Here is a 21,911-nt window from a genome sequence, read left to right as displayed (position 1 = left end):
CCGCGCTGGCCCTCTTCTTCATGCGCTCCCACGCCCCTCGCCGCTCGACCCGGTCCTCCTCGGCCTCGCGGTCGAGCGTCTCCTTGACCGACGCCCAGTACGACAGCTCCTCGGCCTCAGTCGCCGGGTCGGCTACCGCGTCGGTCGTGCGCGACGTCGACGACGGCTGCGCCCACGCAGGGACCGACGGCCGGTGCTCGTCAAACACGCCCGGCAGGCGGTGCTGCAGCGCAAGTGCGAGTCCTTCGAGCTGCGGGCACACATCGAGAGTCAAATATTGTCTCGAGAGAGAGAGAGAGGGGGGCGCTCGGGGACGCACATCGTCGACGTCGAGCCAGCGCATGACGCCCCAGATGCCGGCGCCGAACACGCTCAGCGTGATGACCGACGCGATGCCGAACGCCTTGGCCGCGTACACGGCCGGGTTGAAGCCGTCCTCGATCGCGGGCGGCGGGCCCTCGCCGTCCTCGTGCAGCTTGTCGAGCTTGTCGAGCTGGGCCGCGAACGCCGTCGACTGGGCCGTCAAGGCCGGGTTGGGCAGGAAGTAGGACGACGGCGAGGGGCGCGACGCGAGAACGCTGAGCGGGGTGTCGGCGCTCGAGGACGAGGACGAGGCGGCGCCGGTCGACGACGAGACGAACGACGGGAGGAACCGGCGAGGTTTCGGCGCCGCGAGCGAGTTGGGGTGCAGGAACGACATGGGTGGCGGCGTCGGGAGCCTGGTCGACACAGGAGGTTGGACTGGCTCGATCGGGCCGGGCGCAGGTCGTACAGGAGCGGGTGTCGGCGCAAGTCGAGGTGCGGGAGGTGCGCGAGGAGGAGGGGGAGCCGGTGCGGCGTGTCGAGGTGCAGTGGTCGGGGCGGGTGCGGCGCCTTCTGTGGCTTTGGCACGCTTGAGGAGCTTGCCGCCGCTGCGGCCGGTGACGAGCAGGGTGACGCCGACCGAGACGAGGAAGACGGTCGCCGCCTTCTTCTGGTCCTCGGGTGAGAGGCTCTCCCACAGGCCCTTCTTGACCTTGGGGGCGGCAGGCTCATGAGCACTCATGTTGCGTGGCCTGTGTGGGTCGAGCACGATCAGCGTGGCTGTCCCGGCGGGTTGGCAGCCTCATCTGTGAGGAGCTCGGGGGAGGGGAAGGAGAGAAGGTAGGGAGAGGGGAGGGGGAGCTGTGCGCACCTCGGCGTGCTGGATAGAACTGACGCAAGTGTGGAACAGGTACTCTCAGGCTGGTCGAGCGAGCGAGAGGACGAGGTTGGAGGCGACGAGGAGAGACCGACAGCTTTCGACTCGCACTGCTCCTCGCTCCCTCGCTGAGCCGCTAGCTGCGCATGCTACGAGCCGAGCAGAGCTCGCTACACGCGCTCCGGGTCCTCCCGCGCCGCCCTCACGCTCGCTGCCGGCTCTGAGCCAGGCCCGCTCTCCTCCTCATCAGTCGCTCCTCCACCCTTCGTGTCGGCCGCGAGCGGCTCGCCGCCGCATGCAGAACCGCTCGCGGAGCGCTGCGAGACACGGGGACGGCGAGCTGCGCGCACCTTGAGGAGTTGCCGCGGACCCTCCCGTCCGCCTCTCGGTGTTCGAACGAACCGCCGCTGCCGTCGCTCTCTGCTCTCTCTGGCTCTCGCCGCATCTGCTACAGCTCGACGAGAAGTATGCGCCTCGCCGCCGCCCAGCTCGCGTGCGCGTTCGCGAGCCTCGTCGCCGTCCTCGCCCAGTCGTCCACCACCTCGGACAGCTCGTCCGCTTCGCTCGCCACCACCATCACGGGCGGAGGCACCGTCGTGTCGACGTCGGCGGCGACGACGAGTGCAGCGTCGAGCACGAGCGTCGACATCCCGAGGCCGACGGCAAACCTCACCTCGGGCGCAAACCAGGACTTGCGCCTCTGGCCGCCCGTCGGCGGGCTCAAGATGTGCGAGAGGGTCACTTTCGCGTGCGTCCGTCTCTCTCTCCTATCTGGAGCGAGCCCTGACCAGGTCCATCCCTCGTCCGCAGCTTCACCGGCCCCTCGGTCCCCAAGACGGTGCGCTGGCCCTTCTCCCCCTTCACGAGCGCTCTCCCTTACCCTTCTCCCGATCGGCCCACAGTGCGGCGTCTACGTCAGCAACACGTCGACCTACATTCAGCAGATCCCGCTCGGCGGCGCCTACACGTCGCTCACGGCCGGCGAGTTTGGCTGGCTCGTCGACCTTCCTGCCGGCCTCTCGGTCGTTGTACAATTCTGTGCGTCTCTCGCCTTCTCTACCGAGAGTTGTTCCAGGTCACTGACATCTAGTGAGTGCAGGGGTCACGCTCAACGGCGCCGTCACGTAGTTCTCGCTCCCGCCAATCATCGTCGAGCCCAGCTCCGACAACTCGTGCCTCGGGACCGGTCAAGGCGCGTCTTGCGCGCGCTTTCGAGCCACGATGCCAGGTAGTCTGACTCTTCTCGTCGCCTGTGCAGGTCAGAACACGCAGAGCATCATCTCGTACGCGTCGGCGCTCAACACGAGCTACGTCTACACACCGTGCGTCCCTCGCTCTCTCTCACTCTTTTCCGTCGTCCATCGTGATCCGCCTGACTCTTCACTTGACGACACAGACCCTCTGCCATGTCCGACTCGAAGAGCAGCTCGGCCAACGTCGGCGGTCCGTCAACTCTCCCTTTCTCCCTCGCCTCCTCGAAGGTCGTCTGATTTCCTCCCTTGCTCTCTCCTTCTACGCAGCGATCGCCGGCGGCACCATCGGCGGCGTCGCCCTCCTCCTCGCGGCACTGCTCGGCGTGTACCTCCTCCGCACGCGTCACCGCGCTCGGACCGCGAGCCCGCCGCCGCCCGACGGCGAGGACAAGGCGTGGGAGCCCGGCACGGGCTCGCTCAGCTATGCGCAGCTCGTCGCCATGAACTATGCCGGGCAGGGCCACGGTCAAGGGCTCGGCACAGCGCAGGTCGAGCCGTACCAGAGCCACCACCTGCAGCAGCCGAGCGCCTTTGCCGCAGAGCCCGTGCGTCCCACTCTCTCCTTCTCTTTCTGGAGCGCTTGTTATTGCCAGAGAACGTACTGACGTTGCTCCTCGGCCGTGCGCGACACTCGCAGATGCCTGCAACGCCCGCTCCCACGACCCCGTCTCGCACGCCGCTCTCGCCCGGCGGCACGACCGAGTTTGGCGCCGCGCCGTCGGCCGGCACGGGCAAAGGGTCGGCCACGACCGGCTTGGCGAACCCGGCAAGCTTTGCGAGCAGGAGTCAGAGGGGCTGAACGTGCGTGCGGCGGGCGAGGAGGGTTGCGACGTGCGGTCGGGCCTCGAGTGTGAGAGCGAGGTGTATCTCCGGGCCGCAGGGGCCGCGCAATCTATCCACGTCTGTCCAATGTGCGCCCGTAGCGCAGATCGAAAGGCAAGCATGCGCGACTCGACCGCGAGCAGCGAGTCGGCGACCGACTCTCGCACTTCGGCCCCCTCGCAATGTCGGCAGTTATCGCGCCCGATCGACCCTTTCTCGAGAGAACCGCGCGCACCGCACGTTGCTGCAGCTCGCCGAGGTGCTCCCGGCGCTCTGTTCCCCTGCGAGCCGGCGCCGTCGCCGTCGAGCCCTTGAAGCACTTTCGGCATCGTCTCAGTTTTGAGTACTCGGCCGAACGAGCTGGGGATCGGGCTGCACGACGCTGCAGCCTGCAGCCTTCGACGCAACGCTGTCGATCTCTCGGGGAGAGGGCGAGCGGATGGTGCCGACGAGCGGAAGGTCCGAGGAGCGGCGCACGAACCTCTTCGGCAAGCCGCTCTACGAGCGCTCGTGGACCACGGAGGCGACGGCGGCGGCCTGGACAAAGAGATTTAGAACGTCTCACAGATTTAGCGAGCGTCAAAGCCGAGGTGCTGGTGCCTGAGGAGAGGGCGCCGGCAGCAACGCACGTGAAGGTGCCAACTCTCGAGCTCCTGGAGGGAAGCTCGCCATCGTGCGGTCGGCGCGCTGGACCCGGGTGAGACGGTGCTCTCACCCATGAGGCAGCGAGAGCAGGCTTTGTCACCAGAGCGGTGGCGCCACGAGCAACAGCGAGAGGAGCGGGTGTCGACGCGGAGAGGGCGGCAGGCGGGACGACCCGGCTCACCTCCTCGCTCGCCTTGCTGCGTGTCGGTCCGCTGTGCAGCAGCTGCCTCCGCGCAGAGCGCGCCAGTCGAACCCCTCGCAGCTCCCTCCCCCGCACCACCTCGCACGCACGCGGCCTCGCCGGCTCCCCGCGACGTTCTTCCCGGCCGGCTCGTCTCGTCACCATCCCTCTCGTCGCCCTCCCTGCGCCGCCCTGCGCACAGCTTGGCCCAGCAAGACCAGCTTGCACACGCGCCAACCCACGCCCGCATCATCGCCGATCCGCAGCACTCGTTCGCCCGCGTCCTCGTGCCCGTCGACTCGCCCGCCCGCCCGCTCGCCCGCCCTCTCGTCCCGGCCACGCCGCTCTCGACCCAGGCGCCACCCGCCAGGCCTTGTTCGGCACTCGTCGCACCGGCGTGCCTACCCGCGCCCCGTACGGTCGCGTGAGAGCATGGACGACGACGAGGGCGACTCGGAGCTTCAGCTCTCGACGGCCGCCGACCCGCCGACCATGTCGGCGGAAGCTTCGTCGAGCGTCGCGGAACCGCCCAAGCGCGTCAAGCGCTCTCAGTTCATCGACAAGCTGCATGCGTGCGTCCCCCTTCCCCTCTTTCCCCTCGCCCAGCCTTCCTCGCGAGCTGACCTCGCGAGCTTGCCCGCAGCCTGCTCGAGCACCCGCTCGACGAGGAGTCGTTCCACTGGACGGACGACGGCAAGGCGTTCGAGATCACGACCAACGAGCTCAAGGCCCGACACGCCCTCTCGGCTCAGTACGAGTTTCGCTCGTGCGTCCCTCTCTCCCTCCCTCTCCTCTCGAGCAGTCACTGACGGCGCTCCGCATACAGGCTCAGCAGCTTCATCCGCCAACTGAGGTACGTCCCACTCTTCCCCTCTGTGGCGGCGCACAGTCCTTGACCCTGACCCTTCCTCCACAGCTACTACAACTTCAAGTGCGCCCACACACTCTCTCTCTCTCTCGCCCTTCTTCCTCGGGGCGGTCTCTGACTCGTCCTCTTCCAGGCGCCTGACCGACCGCAGAAAGTCCGTCGAGCGCAAGACCGGCAACGCGGCCTTCATCAGCTTCATGTGCGTCGGCCGACGAGCCCTCTCCCGAGTTCTCAACTGAGCTCTCCGCTCTCAAACCCGTGCAGGCACCCGTCGGGCTTCTTCGTCAGCGGCGACAGCAGCCAGCTCGACAACATCATCCGCAAGACCCGGGCTCGCCGCGTCGAACCGCGCCGCCGCGACAGCCTTGCGTCCACCACCTCGGCCGACTCGGCGTCGTCGCCCTACCCGCAGTACGACGACGGCCAAGCAGGACCGTCGTACTCGACCGCGCCTCGTCACTCGTTCAGCTACGCTCCGCCGCCGAGCGCGTACCCGCAGCAGCCCGCCAGACTGCCACCCGACTCGACCGCCGCCTGGCCGGGCTACTCGACGTCGATCGGCCCACCCGCCGCGCCCGTCGCCTCGGGATCCTCCTTCCCGGCGTACCTCGGCGCGCCGTCGTCGTACGGGCCGCAGTACGAGCCGTCGCACTGGACGCAGCCGGGCTACCGTCGAGCGAGTCTGACCCAGTTCCGGGCCGACACGTCACCTCGGACCAAGCCGGCCGACGCGCCGGGCGCGCAGGCGTACCAGCACTCGAGCGGGTCGTCGGCGCCGCACGCCTTGCCGTCGGTCCCGTCCGACGGCGACTTGCGCTCGTCGTACGCGTCGGCCGGCTACCCTGTCGAGCTGGGCGGGCGTCCTCCTGCCCCGGCGGGCTACCACTACGTCGATCAGGCGCCGTCCATCGCGTCCCAGCATCATCATGTCGTCCCGTCGGGCCTCCCGATCGCCTCGCACGACTCGGTCCCGCACCGCCCGTCGTGGCCTCCTGCATCCGGCTCGTTCTACACGTCGATGCCGCACCCGCACGACGACTCGCCGACGCTCGCGCCTCTTCAGTCGTACCACGGCCACGCACACCCGCATCCGCACCCGCATCCGCATCAGTCGCAGCAAGACGAGCCCGTCGCCGCCGGGACCGCCTACTCGTCCGAGGACGACACGCCGCCGGCGCACGCGCACGCCGCGCCGCACTCGCACCCGCATACCTTCTTCTCCGCCCCAACCTCTCGACTCGACCCGTCGACGAGCGCCCACCAGCAGCCGTACCTCGCGGGCCCGGCCGTCAACCTCTTCCCCAACCTCACTCACTTCCACCTTCCTCCTCTCGGCGCCGCGACGAGCACCCCGACCGCCGTGCCGCACTCGCACTCGTACGAGCAATGGCGCGCACACGTCCAGCAGCAGGAGCAGCAGGAGCAGGACCGCCGCGCGTCGGTGCAGCTGCCGCCGTTCGCGTCCGTCGGGCCGGCCGCCTCGCCCGCCCAGTACTCGCACGTGCCGCCGCCGCATGAGCAGTACGCTCGCCAGCTGCAGCAGCAGCAGTACGGCGATGGCGGCAGCTCGGGGCGGACGACGCCTGTGCACGGTGCGGGTCCGAGCGGCAAGCTCGGCTGGGCGCCGCAGTCGGCGCCGGCGCACGCTACGGGGCCAGGCGCGGCGACGACGAGCGTCTTTGGGCAGTGGGCCGGCTTTGGCGCGCATGGGCCGGTCGAGAGGGAGAGCCCGGGGCACGGCGACGCCGGCGGGCGTGAGGGGGACGAGCGCGGCGCAGGGAGCTGAGGAGGAGCAGGGCGGTTTCTATCGCGTTCGACCAGCTTGAGTATCACGGGCTTTGCACGCCGTGTTGTTGCAGAATCGAGCAGTGCGTTACCTCGCTCGGCGGCGACGCAGCTGTCCGTTCTCGAGAGCGAGCGAGCGGTTTGAGAAGGCCGCCCGCGAGCGAGGGGTCCGTGAGCAGCGCTTGCTCGGCAGCTTGTGCGGCCGCCGCCTTGAGAAGTGAGCGAGAAGAACGAGCGCTCCTTCGCGGCAGCTTCGTACGTGTCGCTCGCAGCGCTATCAGTCGCGTGCAAGCGCGGAGGAGCCTGGGGCACCGACAACTGCGCCGCGTCACGGGCAGAAGCCGAGGAGGAGGGAAGCTTCGACTGCAGCTACGCGTAGGCAGCAGCGCGACTCGATGGCGGGAGCACATCAAGTGAATGAGCGACGGTCATCTGGAGCTCGCAAACGCGCGACGAGTCAAGTGGGGGAGCAAGTTGGACGAGGAAGAGGCGAGCTGAGCGCGGCGGCGCTCTCTCTCGAGGAGGATGAGGTGACGGCGTGGGTGGGCGGCCTGTGCTGGTCCCTGGCTGCATTCCGAGCGCGAGCACGAGCCAGAGAGAGGGAGAGAGGGAGAGCGAGGCGCGGCGGCCGAGCGCCGTTCGTCTCGCAACTTGGACTCCATCCGCATCCCTCTCGCCACCAGGCAGCGCTCCCTGGGCACGAGCTGGCCACCACGGCCGCTCGCATCTCGCCTGCTCACCCCCGCTCGACCCCTGCGCCGCCGCCGCGCCCTAGCACGCTCCTTCTCGGCCTCGAATCCACGACCAAGCCGGCTCCTCCGCCAGGCCAGCTCGGCAACAGCAGGCGCCGTGAGTCGCTCTGTGCCTCTCTGGAGCGTGTACGGCCAGTCACTGACCCCTTTGCACGGCGAGCAGGTCCCGGTGAACCCGCCTCCTCGTCAACCCTCCCTCGCCCTCTCCTCGACACCCCCACAACCGGGCCAAGCCGTCAACCTCCTGATCTCCCTGTGCCGCTCAGCCCTCGACAGTCATCAGCACGCGATGACCACCCTCGTCGTCACCCCGCCACCATCCCCGCCGTTCCCTTCCTCCCCCGGCTCCCTCTCGTCAGGGTCGACCAACACGCTCTCATCCTCCTCGGCCAACGCCGACCCGGCGCCTTCGAGGCCTCCGCCACCGCCGACCGTCACCTACACGTCGTTCGACACGGCCAAGACGGCCATCGCTCCCCGCCAGCCTTTCCCCGTCGCCTCGCCCGCGTCTCGAGTCGGCCGCTCGCCCGGTCACCGTGCGACCAAGTCGATGAGCCGCGTCCCGTCCGACAAAGGCAAGAGCAGGTCGAGCGCGTCGTCCAACTCGCCGTCGATCGGTCGGCGACGAGGCCACCGCGCGTCGCAGTCGGTCAGCCCGGCGCCGTCGTCCATCACGGCCGTCGAGCCGAGCGCCGGGAGCAGCTCGTCGAGCGGCACGCCCCAGCCCCGAGGCATGCCGACTCGGTCGCGCACCCTGTCGTTCTCGACGGCCCAGCAGGCGTTCATCCCGGCACGGCCGAGGCTCGCCCAAGGCGGCGCGAGCAGCTCGGCCGTCCTCCCGTTTCCCTCGGTCGACGAGGGCAAGGTGCCGTCGCTCGTGGCGCTCGACCGCACGTCGCCTGTCGGATCGTCGAGTGCGGCGCCGCTGCGACGACCGCGACCGTCGAGGCTGTCGCAGTCGGCGAGGAGCGCCCACACGCTCAAAGTGCCGCCGGGTCCGACCACTGCGGGTCGAGGGCGAGGAGGGGGAGACGCGTCCGAGTACCTCGAGGCCAAGGTCGTCATCCGTGCGTCTCCTCGCCTTCTCTTCCTCTGTCATCGAGTGCGGGCGCAGGACGAACTGACTCGAGGCCGTTCGTCGTCAACAGTCGGCAGCCAGGGCGTCGGCAAGACGTCGCTCATCAACCGCTCGACGACGGGCCACTTCAGCCCCTCTCGTTCATCGACGATCGGCGCGAGCTTCCTCACCAAGAAGCTCACGGTCGCCGACACGCGCGTCCACTTTCAGCTGTGGGACGCCGCCGGCCAGGAGCGCTTTCGCGCGCTCATGCCGCTGTACTACCGCGGCGCCCAGGCCGCCATCCTCGTGTACGACGTGACTGACGAGGCGAGCTTGCAGGACATCAAGTTCTGGATCGAGGGTGCGTCCCACGTCGCCTCTCTCGCCTCCCTCTATCCCCTCGCTCACGCCCCCTCCCTCTCCTCGTCGCAGAGCTGCGCAAGAACATGTCGGACGAGCTCATGATCATCGTCGTCGGCACCAAGGCCGACCTTGCCGGCTCGTACCCGACGGTCCCGCTCGCCGACGCCCAGCGCAGCATCGCCCTGTGGCTGCACGAGCTCGACCACCCGCCGTCCGAAACCGAGCCGCCGTCCGACCCGCCGCCTGCGCCACCGCCTCTGCAGGCACGCAACGCGTTCCCGTCGCAGGCGCCGCTCGTGCGCTCGCGCACCTACTCGACGCCCCTGTCGTCGACGACGATCCCGACCATCACGACCTCGGTCCCGTCGGCGCCCAACACGCTCTTGCGCTCCGCCACCATCGCCTCTTCCTCGTCCTCGTCGTCCGCCACCACCTCGGCAGCTCCTCCACCTGCACCACTGGCGAGCGACACGTCCCTCTCGGCGCGCATGCGCGCCATGTCCAACAAGCTCGTCCCGACCGCGAGCTCGTCGAGCGCCTCACCCTCGGCGGCGCCTCGACCGACAAGCACGCTCGTCTCGTCGGCCACCATGCCCGACTTTAGCGCCTACACGCTCGCCGGGCTCAACCTCGCGGCGTCGTCGGCGTCGGCGAGCGGCTCGAGCGGCGGCGCAGGTGCGGCGGGCGCAGGCCTCGGCGGGGCGGTCGAGGCGCTCAGCATGGTGCGCTCGGCGTCGTCGACGAGTGCAGGAGCAGGCGGGAGCGGGACGAGCCCGGCCTCGGCTGGGTCGTCGGCCATCACGGCGGCCGGCGCGCACGGCTCGTCGCCGCCCGGCGGCACGGCCGGCACGACGAGCGGCGCGTCGGCGTTCGGGCTCGCGAGCATCGGGCACTCGCTGTCGCTCGTCGGCGCGCACGCGCTCGGCGAGTCGATCTCTGCGCTCGGCGCGTCGAGCGCGTCGCGCCGGCGCCAGTCGCACGACGAGCGGCTCCGGCGCGACTGGGAGCTGTACGCGGCGACGCTGCGCGCGCGCGAGGCGGCCGAGCAGGAGCGCGTGCGCGACATTGTCGACGCGTGCCGGGTCGAGGTGGTCGAGGTGAGCGCCAAGGACGGGTGGGGCATCGAGGAGGTGTTCTGGAGCGTCGCCGAGCGCCTCGTCGAGCGGCGCGAGGAGATTGAGCGCCGCAGGACGCTCCGCAGCCGGGACTCGATCGTCCTCAGGGAGGAGGACGCGGTCGATACGACCAAGAAGGGCTGGTGCGGCTGCTGAGCCGCTCGTCCCGCCTCGTCCCGCCTCGACTCGCCTCACCTCTCGCCGACCGACCGACTATACCCGCCGTCACCTCTCACACCCTCTCACGCCTCGTCTCGCCTCACCGACCGACTCGCCTCACGCCTCGCCACACTGTTCCTTGTCTTCCACCACCCGCCTCTCTCCTTCATCGTTTTGCCCCATCGTCACGCGCCAATTTTCACGACCCCCTCTCTTATTCCCTCGTCATCCTTATTCCCCCCTTACTTTCACGATGCCTGTATTCCCTCCCCCTCCCTCACTCTCCTGCGCATCCTCGTCCACGTCGTCACGTCGTCTCACGAACCCCTCGTCGTCTTTCCCTCCTCTCGCGGCGAGTCGTGCTGGCCACGCTCGCCCGCCTCTATTCCTCTAGCCTTCTGCCCGTCGCAATCACCCTAATTTGGCCCAGCCTCTCGTCGGTGCTCGAGAGCGAGAGCGAGCCAGCGAGAGCAAGCGGGTCGAGCGGCGAGGACGAGCGAGCGAGCGAGCGAGAAAGGCCGAGAGCGAGTTCTGTGGCCCAGCCGACTCTCGAGCAGGGTACAGAGAGCACGACAGAGGCGCCAGACGAGAGCCAGGCATCGATGCGGTTGCAGAATCGTTACATTGCGGCGTCCCTCCCTCGCTCCCTCCCTGCTCAACTCGTTCCTCCCCTTCCCTCTCGCTCGCTCCAAACTCGACGCCGTGCGCGACGCGCGCGCTCAGTCGAGGGCGACCTCGGCGCCGATGGCCTTGAAGAGGCCCTGGAGCTTCTCGGCCTCGTCCTTGGTCGCGCCCTCCTTGAGCGTCTTGGGGAGCGACTCGACAAACTTCTTGGCCTGCGGGGTCGGAAAGGGACATGCAAGGATCAGTGTCGGACCTCGCTTCCGTCATCGCACTCGCGCTGTCGTCGGAGAGATCCGACGGCTCGCACGAGAGAGGAAGGGAGCGGCGAGACGCACCTCGACGAGGTTCATGCCGGGCATGAGGGCCTTGACCTCGCGGATGGCCTTTGCCTTCTGGGCGGCGTCAATCTTGGTCAGGTTGACGTTGAAGACGGTCTTCTCCTTGGGGGCGGCGGGCTCGTCGGCGGCTGCTGCTGCGGGCGCGGCGGCGGCGGGCGCGGCCGACGCGGCGGGGAGGGCGACGTCGACAATGTTGAGGCGGGACTGCGGGTGGGTGTCAAAGGGGGGGTCAGTGTGCCGTCGCAGGCGCCGCAAGAGGTGCACGGGGAGGAGGGAGGGACGGACCTTGAGGGCGTCGACGAGGTCAGCGGCCTCGAGGAGGGTGAGGGTCGAGATCTGGTCGACAATGTTGGCGAGCTTTGGGCTCAGGTTGGCTGGAGGCGGGGGCGGGCTCGACGAGGCGGCGGCGGGTGTGGGCTCTGCGCGGAGGATCGAGGTCGACGCGAGCGAGCGACGGGCGCACACGCGGCTGTGGGTGAGGGGGCTCGAGGTCAGTACGGGGTGCTCGTGGTGGTCCCAGGCGGGCACAGGAGCGCGTGTGAGAGGTGAGATGAAGACGGACGGCGAAGGCCTGGCGGCGCGAAGGAGGTTTCGAGAGGCGCTGGCGACGCGGTACTGAGCGGTGGAGGGTGGGAAGTCAGTTGTGGTTGACGACGAGCACAGTGAAGCGGTCGGCGTACGCTCATGGTTGCTGGAGGAGGAGGAGGACGGCGAGCGAGGGTGATGAGGAGGAGCTCGCCCGCCTCGCGAGCTCCAACTTCACCAGCCTCGTCCTCGTCCTCGCCTCTCTCTCGCACATCACACACACAGAGAGCTGGCCTCTCGCCGGCACCTGTCCCGACTCCAGCTCCCGCCTCGCCCGCACCCGACTCGCCCCAGCCTCGCCGCACGACCGCCCACCCTGGCCTCGCTGCGCCCCACCCGCATGCCGTCCGACTCGCCCTCGCTCCCCTCCTACTCGCGCCTCGACGGCAGCGCTCCCCCTTCTCAACGCCCCTACCACCCACCCCATCACCGCCACCACCAGCCCGCCAAGCTCGCCTGGCACGCCCAAGCCCTCTCGCTCCTCCGTCGACCCGCCGTCCTCCTCCCGACCGTCGCCTTCTGCCTCGTCCTCGCCCTCGTCTCGCACCACGCCCCGTCCCCAACCCCCGACAGCCTCGACCTCGACCCCGCCCAGACTGGGTACAAGGACCGCCTCCACGACTCGTTCGACCGCTTGGCCTCGTCGTGGCGCACCGCCGCAACCCGGCCCCAGTCCGAGGCCGACCGCGAGTGGACCTGCAACCCGTTCGAGGCCAACGGCCGCCTTCACGTCGACCTCGCCGACCCGCGCAAGACCGTGTGGACCCCGTTCGACTCGCGCTGTGCGCCCTCCAACCTCCTCGCCGCCCTGTACCGCCCACCTGGCGACCTCGAGCCCTTGATCCCGCCTCATGCCCTCGACGGCGGCGACCGTGACGCCAAAACCGCGTCCAAGAGCGGGCGCGAGTTCCTCCCCTGGTTCCGCAACCGCACCGTCGTCCTCCAGGGCGACTCGATCGACCGGTTCCACCTCAAGGACTTTTGCGAGTTTGTCGGCGGCCGCCTCGAGCTCGTCACGGTCGACCACCCGGCGTGCCCGCCCCCGTACCTCGTCGCCGACGCCGACAGCGAGCGCCGCGAGTGGGAGCAGAAATGGGCCAACCGGCCCGACGACGGCCAGGCGCTCACCCAGCCGTGGGTCTGCGACATTGAGGAGTACGGCACGACCATCGTCAACGTGTTTACGTGGGGGCTCGAGGGCGCAGAAGACTTCTTCCGTACCGAGAGGTGGTACTACCCGCCGTGTGCGTCTCCCTCTCTCTCTCTCCTTCTCTCGAGCCCGCCACTGACTCATTTTCCCTGCGCACCTGCAGCACGATGGATCGACCGCACCGAGGCCGTCACGGTCCCGCTCCTGCCGCTCCTCGCCAAGCACCTCGACCGGCCCCAGATCGAGCACCCGGACATGATCGTCGTCAACTCGGGCTACTGGGACCTGCGCAAGTACACCGAGGGTGCGTCCCGACTCGTCCTTGGCCTTCCTCCTCCTCGATGACGAGCGCCGGCCTGACCCCCCTCCCGCACCTCGCAGAGGACTTTGTCGCGGCCGGGTTCCTCACACGGCCGTACCCCGAGGACTCGCCGATCCCGTACACGCCCCTGACGGCCGAGCGCGAGCAGACGTGGGAGCGCGAGGCGCGCAAGGCGCTCAAGCACGTCGCGCGCACGTTCCCGGGCAAGGAGGGCAAGGCGAGGAACGGGCCCACCCTCCTGTGGCGCTCGCTCCACCACCCGCCGCGCCACAACTATGCGCCGTTCCCTGTGCGTCTCCCTTTTTCTCTCGGTCATCTCCCTCGCCGGCGGACCCCTGACCTGGCCTCTCGTCCCCGCAGCGCGTCTTCCAGCTCGACTCGCTCGCGCGCAAAGTCCTGTCGGACCTGCGCGCGTCGCAAGACCCTCCCTCGACCGCCCCCTCGTTCCGCAACCCGTCGTCGTCGTCGTCGTCGTCGTCGGCCGCGCCGCCGCTGTCGCCGCTCACGGACGAGGCGCCCGAGTCCGAGGACCTCGGCCTCGCGCACCGCCTGCGCATCGACGACTCGGGCCGCATCATGCTCGGGCAGGAGCACCTGTTCAGGGACTTGCTGCACCCGTTGCCTGTCCCCGGCAGCTGGGTGTGGGGGAACGTCATGCTGTACGAGTGCGTCGACGGCTCTCTCTCTCTCTCTCTCTCTCCTCCTCCTCCTCCTCCGCCCTCCCTCTTCCCCCCTCTCTCGTCACGTCCCCCCGGACTGACCAAGCTCTCGCACCCGTCCGCAGGCTCAAGCGCGCAGTCGAGGGCGTCGACCGGTGACGCGAGGTTGGGCGGCGAGGGGACGAGCTGGAAGCGCATCTTAGACCTGCTATTTATCATTGTATTCTCTCGCCCTCTCTCTCGTGCTTCGAGAAGTCCCGCGAGACGCCTGCACGGCGGCAAGAGGCGCAGAGAGAGCGGCAGGTGGAGGCGAGAGAGGAGGCGAGGTGGAGGGAGGAGAAACGACGGCTCGCGGCGCTCTTGCGGCTCTGCTCGACGCTCGAGTACCTGCAGACCGCTTGAAACGAGTGTCGGGCGACGCCACGACGAAGAACGGGCTGTCTGTGGGGAGAGAAAGGCAGGTCGGCAACTTGAGAAGGTCGACTTGGTGGACGAGCCGCTCTCGCACCTCTCGCTGTCGCTCCCGCTGTAACTGAGAGCGTCCTCGGTCGCTTTCCGAAGCGTTGATCGACAGGCGGTGCCGGTTCCGCGGACTGTCCGCCAGCCCCTGTCTGCCGCGCACGGACCGTCCGCACCGTCCGCGACGACGAGCCCGAGCCAGCTCCACTCGCGGCTTGCCTCCGCATTCGACCCTCGCACGCTCGAGCTTGCTGCTCGCGTCTCTCCTGAGGCTGCTGTGCTGCTGCTGTACATGCGGGCGGTCAAGAACGACCGGCCGTCGCTCGTCGCTCGTCCTCGAGCCCGGGCTCGTGCTGCGCGTTCGACGACGGTCTGCTCGTCAGGGCTTTGTCGTCAAGGCGGCAGGCGACGCCCATACGCCAAGAGTGCGAGGTGGAGGTGCTCTCTCGCGTCCTGGTGGAGGTGAGTCGGTCGGTGGAGGTCCGCCGAACGGGTCGACGAGGTTGTCCGGCCGCTCTTCTTATTTCTCTCCTCCCTCTGCGTTTCGCGTGACTGACGCACGTCCTTCAGCAGACCTGCCGACGCACTACACCTCGTCTCGACTCGCCTCGACTCAACATCAGCCGCGCCTGCCGCCGCTCTTCCTTTTCGGCTCCTCGACCTCGCCCTCGCATCGATGGCTCTTTCGAGCCCGAGCGTCCCTCCTTCCGCCGACGACCCCACCTGCGCCTCGGAACGCTTCTCCCGTCGAGCGAGCTGCGACGCTCGACTTCGCGCGCTCGCCGGCACATTTCCCTGCTCGCTGCGCTCGCGAGCTAGCCGAGCCAGCGCGGCGCGAGCCCAGCTCGGGCTGCTGTGCTCCGCTTCTCCGAGCGCCACGCGAGCGAGCGCCGGTGCTCTTTCGAGGAGGGGCGAGGAGGATGGCAAACGCTGTCGGCCGAGGACGAGGGCGTCGGGCCGACGAGGAGCCTTCCCAAGGTGACGAGGGTCAAGCCTGGGCGCTCAGGTCGACCGAGTGCCGGCGGCTGAAGGCTGCAGGGCGTCGGCGAGGGCTGCGTGTGTGCTGGCGAGACGCCCCGGCGGCGGCGCATTCAGCGGAGCGAAGCGCGGCGGCCAATTTGTGCGAGCGCGCCGGTGCGGACCCCCCACCGCCGCTCGCCCTTTCGCCTCTCCCCCTCGGCCCCCGAAACCTCGTCCCCGCCGCTGGACCAGGCGGCCGAAGGTGCCGTCGAGGAGCCCTGCGCGAGGAACGCTCGAGCAGGCCGGTGCCCCGACTCGTGGGGCCGCGTCTCGTCCTCGGTCGAGTTCAGCTCGCGCTTCTCTCGCTTTCATCGCGCGCTCCTCCTCGCTCTACCACCTCGAGCGCACTCGGCCGACACCCAAGATGAGCAAGACGTTCCGGGACATGCCCAATAACACGGTGCGTCGCCGCTCTCGAGGACGTGCCGCAGCCAGCGCCCGACCGCTCACTCCTCTCTCGCCCCTCTCGCAGGCCGACTCGTGGTGGAAGGACCCGTCGTTGCGCAAGAACATCGGCTCGGCTGTCATCGTGCGTCCCGACGTCTCTCTCGGTCCTGCTCGGAGCGACGAGGACTGACGTTTGACCCGCCCCGCCCTTCCCGACCCTCTCGACCTCCTCTTGCCCCCAACTTTGCCTCGCGCACAGTGCTACTTCGGCAGTACGTCCCTGACAGCCATCTCTCGCCCACGACGCCGTCCTGACCCTGCCTTGCCCTGCCCACAGCGTTCGCCCTCGGCTACGATGGCAGCTACATGAACGGCCTCCAGTCGCTCCCGTCCTGGAACGCCTACTTCGACAGCCCGTCCGGGAACCGGTTGGGCATCATCTCGGCGTCGAGCTACCTGCCGACGCTCGTCCTCCTCCCCTTCTACTCGCTCGCGTGCGACTACTTCGGGCGCAGGCCGGCCGCCGTCGTCGGGTCGATCGGCCTCCTCGGCGGCGCCATCCTCGGCGCGCTCGCGACCAACGAGGCCATGCTCATCGCCGGTCGCGCCGTCGTCGGCGTCGCTGGCTCGCTCATCGCCCTCGCCACCAACCTCCTCGTGAACGAGCTCCTGCACCCACGTCTACGCTCCATCGGCGCCGCCTTCTTCCTCGTCTTCTGTGAGTCCCTCGACTCTCTCTCTCTCTTTCGCACGACCGGGGGCGAGACGGAGGATAGCTGTCGAGGAGCGCGAACTGACGCACGAACCCTTTCCGCAGACTACACGGGATCGGTCGTCTCGGCCTGGGTCACGTACGGCGTCATCGCCGCCGACTGGCAGGACGACTGGGGCTGGCGCCTGCCCACGCTTCTGCAGGCCATCGGGCCCATCGTCGTCGGCGTCGGCGCGCTCTTCTTCCTCCCCGAGTCGCCGAGGTTCCTTCTCGCCAAGGGCCGCCGCGAGCAGGCCCTCCAGGTCCTCGCCGAGCACCACGCCAACGGCGACAAGGACGACGCACTCGTGCAGCACGAGCTCGAGGAGATCGAGGACGCGCTCGCGCTCGAGAAGCGCGAGAAGACCGGGTTCCGCTCTTTCCTCAAGACCAAGGGGAACCGGCACCGCCTCCTCATCGTCCTGACGACGGGCACGGGCTCACAGGCATCGGGCGTGGCAATAATGTCGTACTACTTAGCGCCGGCGCTTCGTATTGCGGGCGTGACGAGCGCTCTCGCTCAGACATCCATCAACGGAGGTGCGTCCTCTTCTCCCTCTTTACCCTCTCGTCGCCTGATCGTCTTCAGCGAACCTCTCCCTGACCTACTGCATCTCGCAGGGCTCGCCATCTTCAACCTCGGCCTCGCTATCGTCGGCGCCGCCCTCGTCGAGCGGGTCGGCCGCCGCCCTCTCTGGCTCATTTCGACCGGCGGAATGCTCTGCTCCTACATCGTCCTCATCGCGGTCTCGGCAATGTTCGCCAACGAGGGCACCAAGGCTTACGGCCTCTGCTCGGTCGCGTTCATGTTCATCTGCGTGCGTCCTCGCCCTCCTCGACCTCTCCTTCCCCCTCCTCGACTCGATCGTCAACTCGTCGAGCTAACCTCATCTCGCCCCACGATCCAGTACGGCTTCTACGACATCGCCTGGACGCCTCTCGCCTTCTCGTACACGACCGAGATCCTGCCGTACTCGATGCGCGCCTCCGGCATGGCCCTCTTCGTCTGGATGCAGAACGCGGCCCTGTGCCTCAACCAATGGTGCGTCCCTCGCTCTCCATCCTCTCACCGTCGACAAGTACTCACTCTTTCGACTGTCCTCAGGATCAACCCGATCGGGCTCGAGGCGGTCGCGTGGAAGTACTACTTTGTCTTCCTCTGCACCCTGATCAGTGAGTCGACCTTTCACTTTCTCGTCCTTCTCAGCCCCTCGATCGTCGTCCTCGTCGTCGTTCCCTGTCACGTCCTCGTCGTTATCATCCTCGTCGTCGTCGTCGTCGGCGTCGACCTCGTCGACCTTCTCAAGTCGACGCTCAGGCCCTTTGAGCGCACTTTTGCTCACCTCTCCTCTGCGCGCAGTGTACCTCGTCCTCATCTGGTTCCTCTTCGTCGAGACGAAGGGTCTCGCGCTCGAGGAGATCGCGCTCCTGTTCGACCACAACAAGGCGACGACGCTCGCCGAGAAGAAGGAGGCCGTCGACGCGCAGCTCAAGATGTCGAGCAAGCAGATCCGGGCCGACATGGCGCACATCGAGGACAAGGACGTCAAGGACGTCGAGTCGGTGTGAGGAGCCGCTCGAGGGCACGGTCGTCGAGGAGCGAGGTCGACGACTGGCGGCGCGTCTCTCGAGTTCTCGTCGTCCGTTCTCCTTCTCTCTCACTTTCCGAGAAATTCAAATGTAAATGTGCCACTACATACCGCAATAAGAGTACCTCTGTCTCTCTTGTCTCGCTGCGTGAGAATGAGAGAGCCCTCAAGCGAAAGGGAGTCGCGAGACGTCGGCCTTCTCAAGTCGGCTTACGCTGGCTCTCGGCGACTCTCGCACGGCGGCGCTCACCTTCCTCGAAGTACCTTGAAGCTCGACGCTGCACGTTCAGCCGATTGGCGCCGCACAGAGCGAAAGGAAAGCGCCGACGAGCGAGCGAGGTTCCGGTCACGCAGAGCGCTCGGGCCGCTCTGCAGGTTCAGCGGGACTGTGGGTGCAGCCTGGCGGCTCTCCAAGCCAGGTCGCGATGGACCGGGTTCAACGAGAAGAGCTGTCGACGCGCAAGGGAGCTATTCGTCCTGCTCGTCTCGCTCCGTCTCGCTCAGGATTTGGAACGAGACTGACGGGCGTACTGCGCTCGACGTCTCTCTCGGCGCCACGAACGCTGGAGAGACGGGAGCGCACGTCGACAGCACGACGGCGCAGGTCCGTAGTCGCGACGAACAAGCTTCGGTTGCAGGGAAAAGCCAACAAAAGCTACGGGCGCTCCTTGTCGCCCCGGACCTTCTCCTCGAGCGCCTGCCGCAGCGCCGTCCTCCACACGAGCGGTACCCCCCTCAGAACCTCGTCCGTCGAACCGTCAACCTTCTTCTGCGCCGCAAGACCGTCCAGGAGCGTGTCGAGGAGCTTGGGCGACCGAGCGATCTCGAGGAGCTGCGCCGCGCTGTCGACGTCGACGTCGGGGTGCAGGAAGTGCTCGAGGTGCTTGGCGAAGTCGAACGTCGAGGAAAGCGAGGAGAGAAGGGTATGGAGGGAGGCGCCGGCCTGCGAAGACGAAGGCAGGTTAGGAAGGCCCGAGCGCGCAAGTCAAGACCGCTCGAAGGAGACAAGAGAGGGTCGGAAAAGAGGGGACGCACACCGAGAGAAGAGACGGCTGCGGTCGCAGACTCAGGCTCGGGCTGGACGACAGGCTTGACGTCCTCGTCGTCCGAGTCCACGAGGTCGATCATCTCGACCGGCTTTTTGAGCGCGACGGGCGCTTCCTGCAGAGGAGCGAGCTGCAGGGCACTGGTTGACGACGAGGCCGTCGACGGCGGAGCGGGCGCAGGCGCCTTGCGGGCGGCGGCGGGCGTGAACGGCTCGGGCGCGACTTGCGCGAGAGGGAGGCGACGGTTTTGCTGATCGGCGACGTCCAGCCTCTTCGAGATCGACATGCTCGTCGTCGTCGTTGTCGTCGCCGTCGTCGTCGCAGACTGTGGGCCGAGGCGTTGGCCAGTGACAGGTGCGAGACCGAGGCGAGGACGACCGGCTCGTGCGCTCGGGCGAGGGGCGAGACGAGCGAAACGGGGCGCACCGTCTTGACCTCCCTCGACGGCGAGGGAGACGGGGCGCCAGGAGTGCGCTCGAGAACGCTTGGCGGGGCGATCTTCTTGCGGTGGCTCGGCGCCGGGCCGACGGCGAGCGGACCCTGCACGAGCTTGCGCTGCGGGCGAGGCGAAGAACGACCGACAATGTCAGTCCGGCTCACGTACAGTCGTGAAAGAGAGAGAGTAGTGCGCACCTCGTCGTCGGTAAAGAGCCACTTGCCGGCGTGCGACTCGTCGAGCAGCTCGCGCGCCTGCTCGCCGGGGAAGAAGCGTTTGACGTCGGCGACGACGCGGTCCTGGTCCTCGATCGCACGCTTGCGCATCTCGACGTGGAAGCCCTTGAGGCCGTTGAAGGTGCGACGGGCGTACCAGATGGCGCTGCTCGCGCCGTGAAGGATGGACGGGCGCGCGTCCTTCTCGGTCCACTTGCGCCACAGGGCGTACGGGGACATGCACGTCTCGACGACGTCCTCGGGCAGGTCGAGCGCGTGGTCGTGCTCGAGGTGCGAGGCGATGACGCGCGCGGCGGTCGAGCCGGCCGAGGTCTGCTGGACCTGGATCGAGTAAGGGCAGGAGCGGTCGGAGGTAAGGGCGCCGACGACGCTGGCGACGGCGGCGTAGTAGTCGCACTCGATCGTGTAGGTGTCGATGTACGTGTCGGGCGCGTCCTCCTCGTACAGGATGTCCCAGGTCGGGACGAACGTGAAGTGGTCCTCCACTGTTGCGAGAGGAGGAGAGCGAGTCAGCTCGCCTCGGTGGTCGAGAGGGAGAGGGACTCGTGGGACGCACACGCTTCCTCCTCGACGCTCTTGAAGAAGCTGTACCCGCCGTCCCACCCAGGGAACGACGAGCCGACGGTGAAGGCGCTGAACGGGTCCGACATCGTCGGCGAGGACGGCGCGTGGTTGGTGCGGCGAGTTGGTAGCGCCGAGAACGAGCAGAGGATGTGCAGCCTGGCACAGAGGGTGCGTGTGCGGGAGCGAGTGCGCGAGACGACGAGCGAGTGAGAGGGAGGGAGCGAACCGAGGTCAATTGACCAAAAAGCGGGGTTGGCGCACGGGCTCCGCCGCAGCAAGTCCGACCCGCGTCGAGCCAGCAAGGCTACGAGCCGAGGGTACGTACGGCGAGCGAGGACAAAGCTGCGCAGCTCGAGTTCGAGCGCTCGAGCCCGCTCGCTCGCCACCTCGTTCACCTCGGAGCTCGTCGAGCGCTGCACGAGGTGGTACTTTTTGCAATCTATGTGCGCCTGTACAACGCGCCGCATCGACCAGCGACGCAGAAACCCGGAGCGGACCGACGCCGTAGAGCCGGACGCAGCTGGAGAGGAGGACGGCCGAGCAGGCATCCTCGCGCCGCGGCTCGTCCTCCTTCCTCGAAGCCGCCGCTCGCCCGACCCGACACGTCCGCCTCGCCCGCACCTTCGACGACGGTAGTGACCGCCCTCGACGAGCGACCGACGTGCCGCGCCGCGACACGACGACGAGCGCGCTCAGGGCAGCTCGATGCGGCGGACCGCCTCGGCGACGTCCTTGGCCTCGGCGCGGTCGCCCGTGTGCTCGCGAACGAGCCTGTGTCGTCGCCAAACATGTCAGTCCTGTCGCGAGGGAGGACGCCGTCGCGAGAGAGACGGAAAGGCGAGGGGACGCACGAGATGATGCGGCCGACGTCCTTGCCGGTCGCCTTTTTGATGCCGTTCGACTCGAGCGTCTCGCGGACGAGGGCGTCGACCTGGTCCTTGGTCATGGCTGGGGGCTTCTTGGGCATGAACTCGGCCAGCATGCGCGCCTCGTCGTCGTACTGGTCGGCGAGGTCGGTGCGGTTGGCGGTGCGGAACGTCTGGGCGGCGTCGGTGCGGCGCGAGATGGCGAGCTGGAGCGTCTTGAGGGGCGAAGGGGCGGACCCGGCCGAGTGTGAGGCGTTCTGGAGGTCGGCGAGGACGGACTGGACCAGGTAGGAGAGGGTCAGAACCGCGAGCTCGGAGAGAGGAAGCGAGAGGGAGACGCACCTTGATGACACCGGTGCGGGCCGTGGTCCTGGCGAGCATCGACTGCTTGAGGGCAGCTCGAAGTGCGGCGGTGACCGGGTGCAGAGCGTCGGTCGCGTACGAGCGACGGGCGACGAGCGGTCGGGGGAAGGCGAGCGAGCGGAGCATGGCTCGGGGTGGGAGGCTCGACGGGCGAGTGGAGCTGTGCGAGGGACGAGAGAGAGAGAGAGAGCCGGCGGCTGCTGTGCCGCAAGTGGGGCGAGAGAGGTTGAGCTCGTTCTCGTTCGTCTGGTCGACGAGGAGAGCGATTCGGTGCGGGGGAAGCGCCCGCTCCTCCTCGACACACACCCCTCGCAGACTAGCAGTGGAGCAGCA

General features: G+C 68.2%; 9 protein-coding genes across 9 annotated transcripts; 6 read left to right on the top strand and 3 right to left on the bottom strand.

The window, feature by feature from the left end:
* Positions 1 to 1,647: 1,647 nt before the first annotated feature.
* Positions 1,648 to 3,232, top strand: RHOBADRAFT_44552 (uncharacterized protein; the record flags this gene model as incomplete). The annotated part of the gene is made up of 7 exons (XM_018414434.1): positions 1,648 to 1,928; positions 1,991 to 2,018; positions 2,083 to 2,218; positions 2,439 to 2,502; positions 2,577 to 2,623; positions 2,701 to 2,978; positions 3,071 to 3,232. 7 exons carry the CDS (start codon positions 1,648 to 1,650, stop codon positions 3,230 to 3,232), a joined length of 996 nt encoding a protein of 331 aa, XP_018271087.1.
* Positions 3,233 to 4,513: 1,281 nt separating this feature from the next.
* Positions 4,514 to 6,735, top strand: RHOBADRAFT_53939 (uncharacterized protein; the record flags this gene model as incomplete). Its single annotated transcript, XM_018417068.1, has 6 exons — positions 4,514 to 4,653; positions 4,725 to 4,847; positions 4,908 to 4,934; positions 4,998 to 5,012; positions 5,083 to 5,148; positions 5,214 to 6,735. 6 exons carry the CDS (start codon positions 4,514 to 4,516, stop codon positions 6,733 to 6,735), a joined length of 1,893 nt encoding a protein of 630 aa, XP_018271086.1.
* Positions 6,736 to 8,633: 1,898 nt separating this feature from the next.
* Positions 8,634 to 9,079, top strand: RHOBADRAFT_10213 (uncharacterized protein; the record flags this gene model as incomplete). The annotated part of the gene is made up of 2 exons (XM_018411982.1): positions 8,634 to 8,907; positions 8,979 to 9,079. Coding segments are annotated over 2 exons (375 nt in total), but the record flags the coding sequence as incomplete, so codon positions are not given.
* A 1,823-nt stretch (positions 9,080 to 10,902) lies between these two features.
* On the bottom strand, positions 10,903 to 11,511 carry RHOBADRAFT_15193 (uncharacterized protein; the record flags this gene model as incomplete). The annotated part of the gene is made up of 3 exons (XM_018412244.1): positions 10,903 to 11,019; positions 11,143 to 11,349; positions 11,431 to 11,511. Coding segments are annotated over 3 exons (405 nt in total), but the record flags the coding sequence as incomplete, so codon positions are not given.
* Positions 11,512 to 12,070: 559 nt separating this feature from the next.
* RHOBADRAFT_53936 (uncharacterized protein) lies at positions 12,071 to 14,097 on the top strand (the record flags this gene model as incomplete). The annotated part of the gene is made up of 5 exons (XM_018417067.1): positions 12,071 to 12,974; positions 13,044 to 13,184; positions 13,262 to 13,491; positions 13,563 to 13,867; positions 13,987 to 14,097. The coding sequence occupies 5 exons, from the start codon at positions 12,071 to 12,073 to the stop codon at positions 14,018 to 14,020; spliced, it is 1,614 nt and encodes a 537-aa protein (XP_018271083.1). The 3' UTR covers positions 14,021 to 14,097.
* A 735-nt stretch (positions 14,098 to 14,832) lies between these two features.
* On the top strand, positions 14,833 to 15,404 carry RHOBADRAFT_66530 (uncharacterized protein). The gene has a single exon (XM_018419002.1). The coding sequence runs from the start codon at positions 14,997 to 14,999 to the stop codon at positions 15,300 to 15,302; it is 306 nt and encodes a 101-aa protein (XP_018271082.1). The 5' UTR covers positions 14,833 to 14,996; the 3' UTR covers positions 15,303 to 15,404.
* A 300-nt stretch (positions 15,405 to 15,704) lies between these two features.
* On the top strand, positions 15,705 to 18,190 carry RHOBADRAFT_53935 (uncharacterized protein; the record flags this gene model as incomplete). Its single annotated transcript, XM_018417066.1, has 9 exons — positions 15,705 to 15,740; positions 15,813 to 15,869; positions 15,987 to 15,999; positions 16,065 to 16,445; positions 16,545 to 17,018; positions 17,100 to 17,296; positions 17,387 to 17,520; positions 17,584 to 17,651; positions 17,839 to 18,190. The coding sequence occupies 9 exons, from the start codon at positions 15,705 to 15,707 to the stop codon at positions 18,045 to 18,047; spliced, it is 1,569 nt and encodes a 522-aa protein (XP_018271081.1). The 3' UTR covers positions 18,048 to 18,190.
* A 532-nt stretch (positions 18,191 to 18,722) lies between these two features.
* RHOBADRAFT_44546 (uncharacterized protein) lies at positions 18,723 to 20,435 on the bottom strand (the record flags this gene model as incomplete). The annotated part of the gene is made up of 5 exons (XM_018414433.1): positions 18,723 to 19,010; positions 19,103 to 19,438; positions 19,540 to 19,668; positions 19,747 to 20,270; positions 20,342 to 20,435. The coding sequence occupies 5 exons, from the start codon at positions 20,433 to 20,435 to the stop codon at positions 18,723 to 18,725; spliced, it is 1,371 nt and encodes a 456-aa protein (XP_018271080.1).
* A 606-nt stretch (positions 20,436 to 21,041) lies between these two features.
* Positions 21,042 to 21,704, bottom strand: RHOBADRAFT_44545 (uncharacterized protein; the record flags this gene model as incomplete). Its single annotated transcript, XM_018414432.1, has 3 exons — positions 21,042 to 21,120; positions 21,201 to 21,493; positions 21,558 to 21,704. 3 exons carry the CDS (start codon positions 21,702 to 21,704, stop codon positions 21,042 to 21,044), a joined length of 519 nt encoding a protein of 172 aa, XP_018271079.1.
* Between the last annotated feature and the right edge of the window lie 207 nt (positions 21,705 to 21,911).

This window comes from Rhodotorula graminis (assembly GCF_001329695.1).
Source record: "Rhodotorula graminis WP1 unplaced genomic scaffold RHOBAscaffold_7, whole genome shotgun sequence".
In the NCBI taxonomy this organism is placed as follows: Eukaryota; Fungi; Basidiomycota; class Microbotryomycetes; order Sporidiobolales; family Sporidiobolaceae; genus Rhodotorula; species Rhodotorula graminis.
Note: the sequence above shows the minus strand (reverse complement) of the source record. Positions and strands in the feature narration are given on the sequence as shown.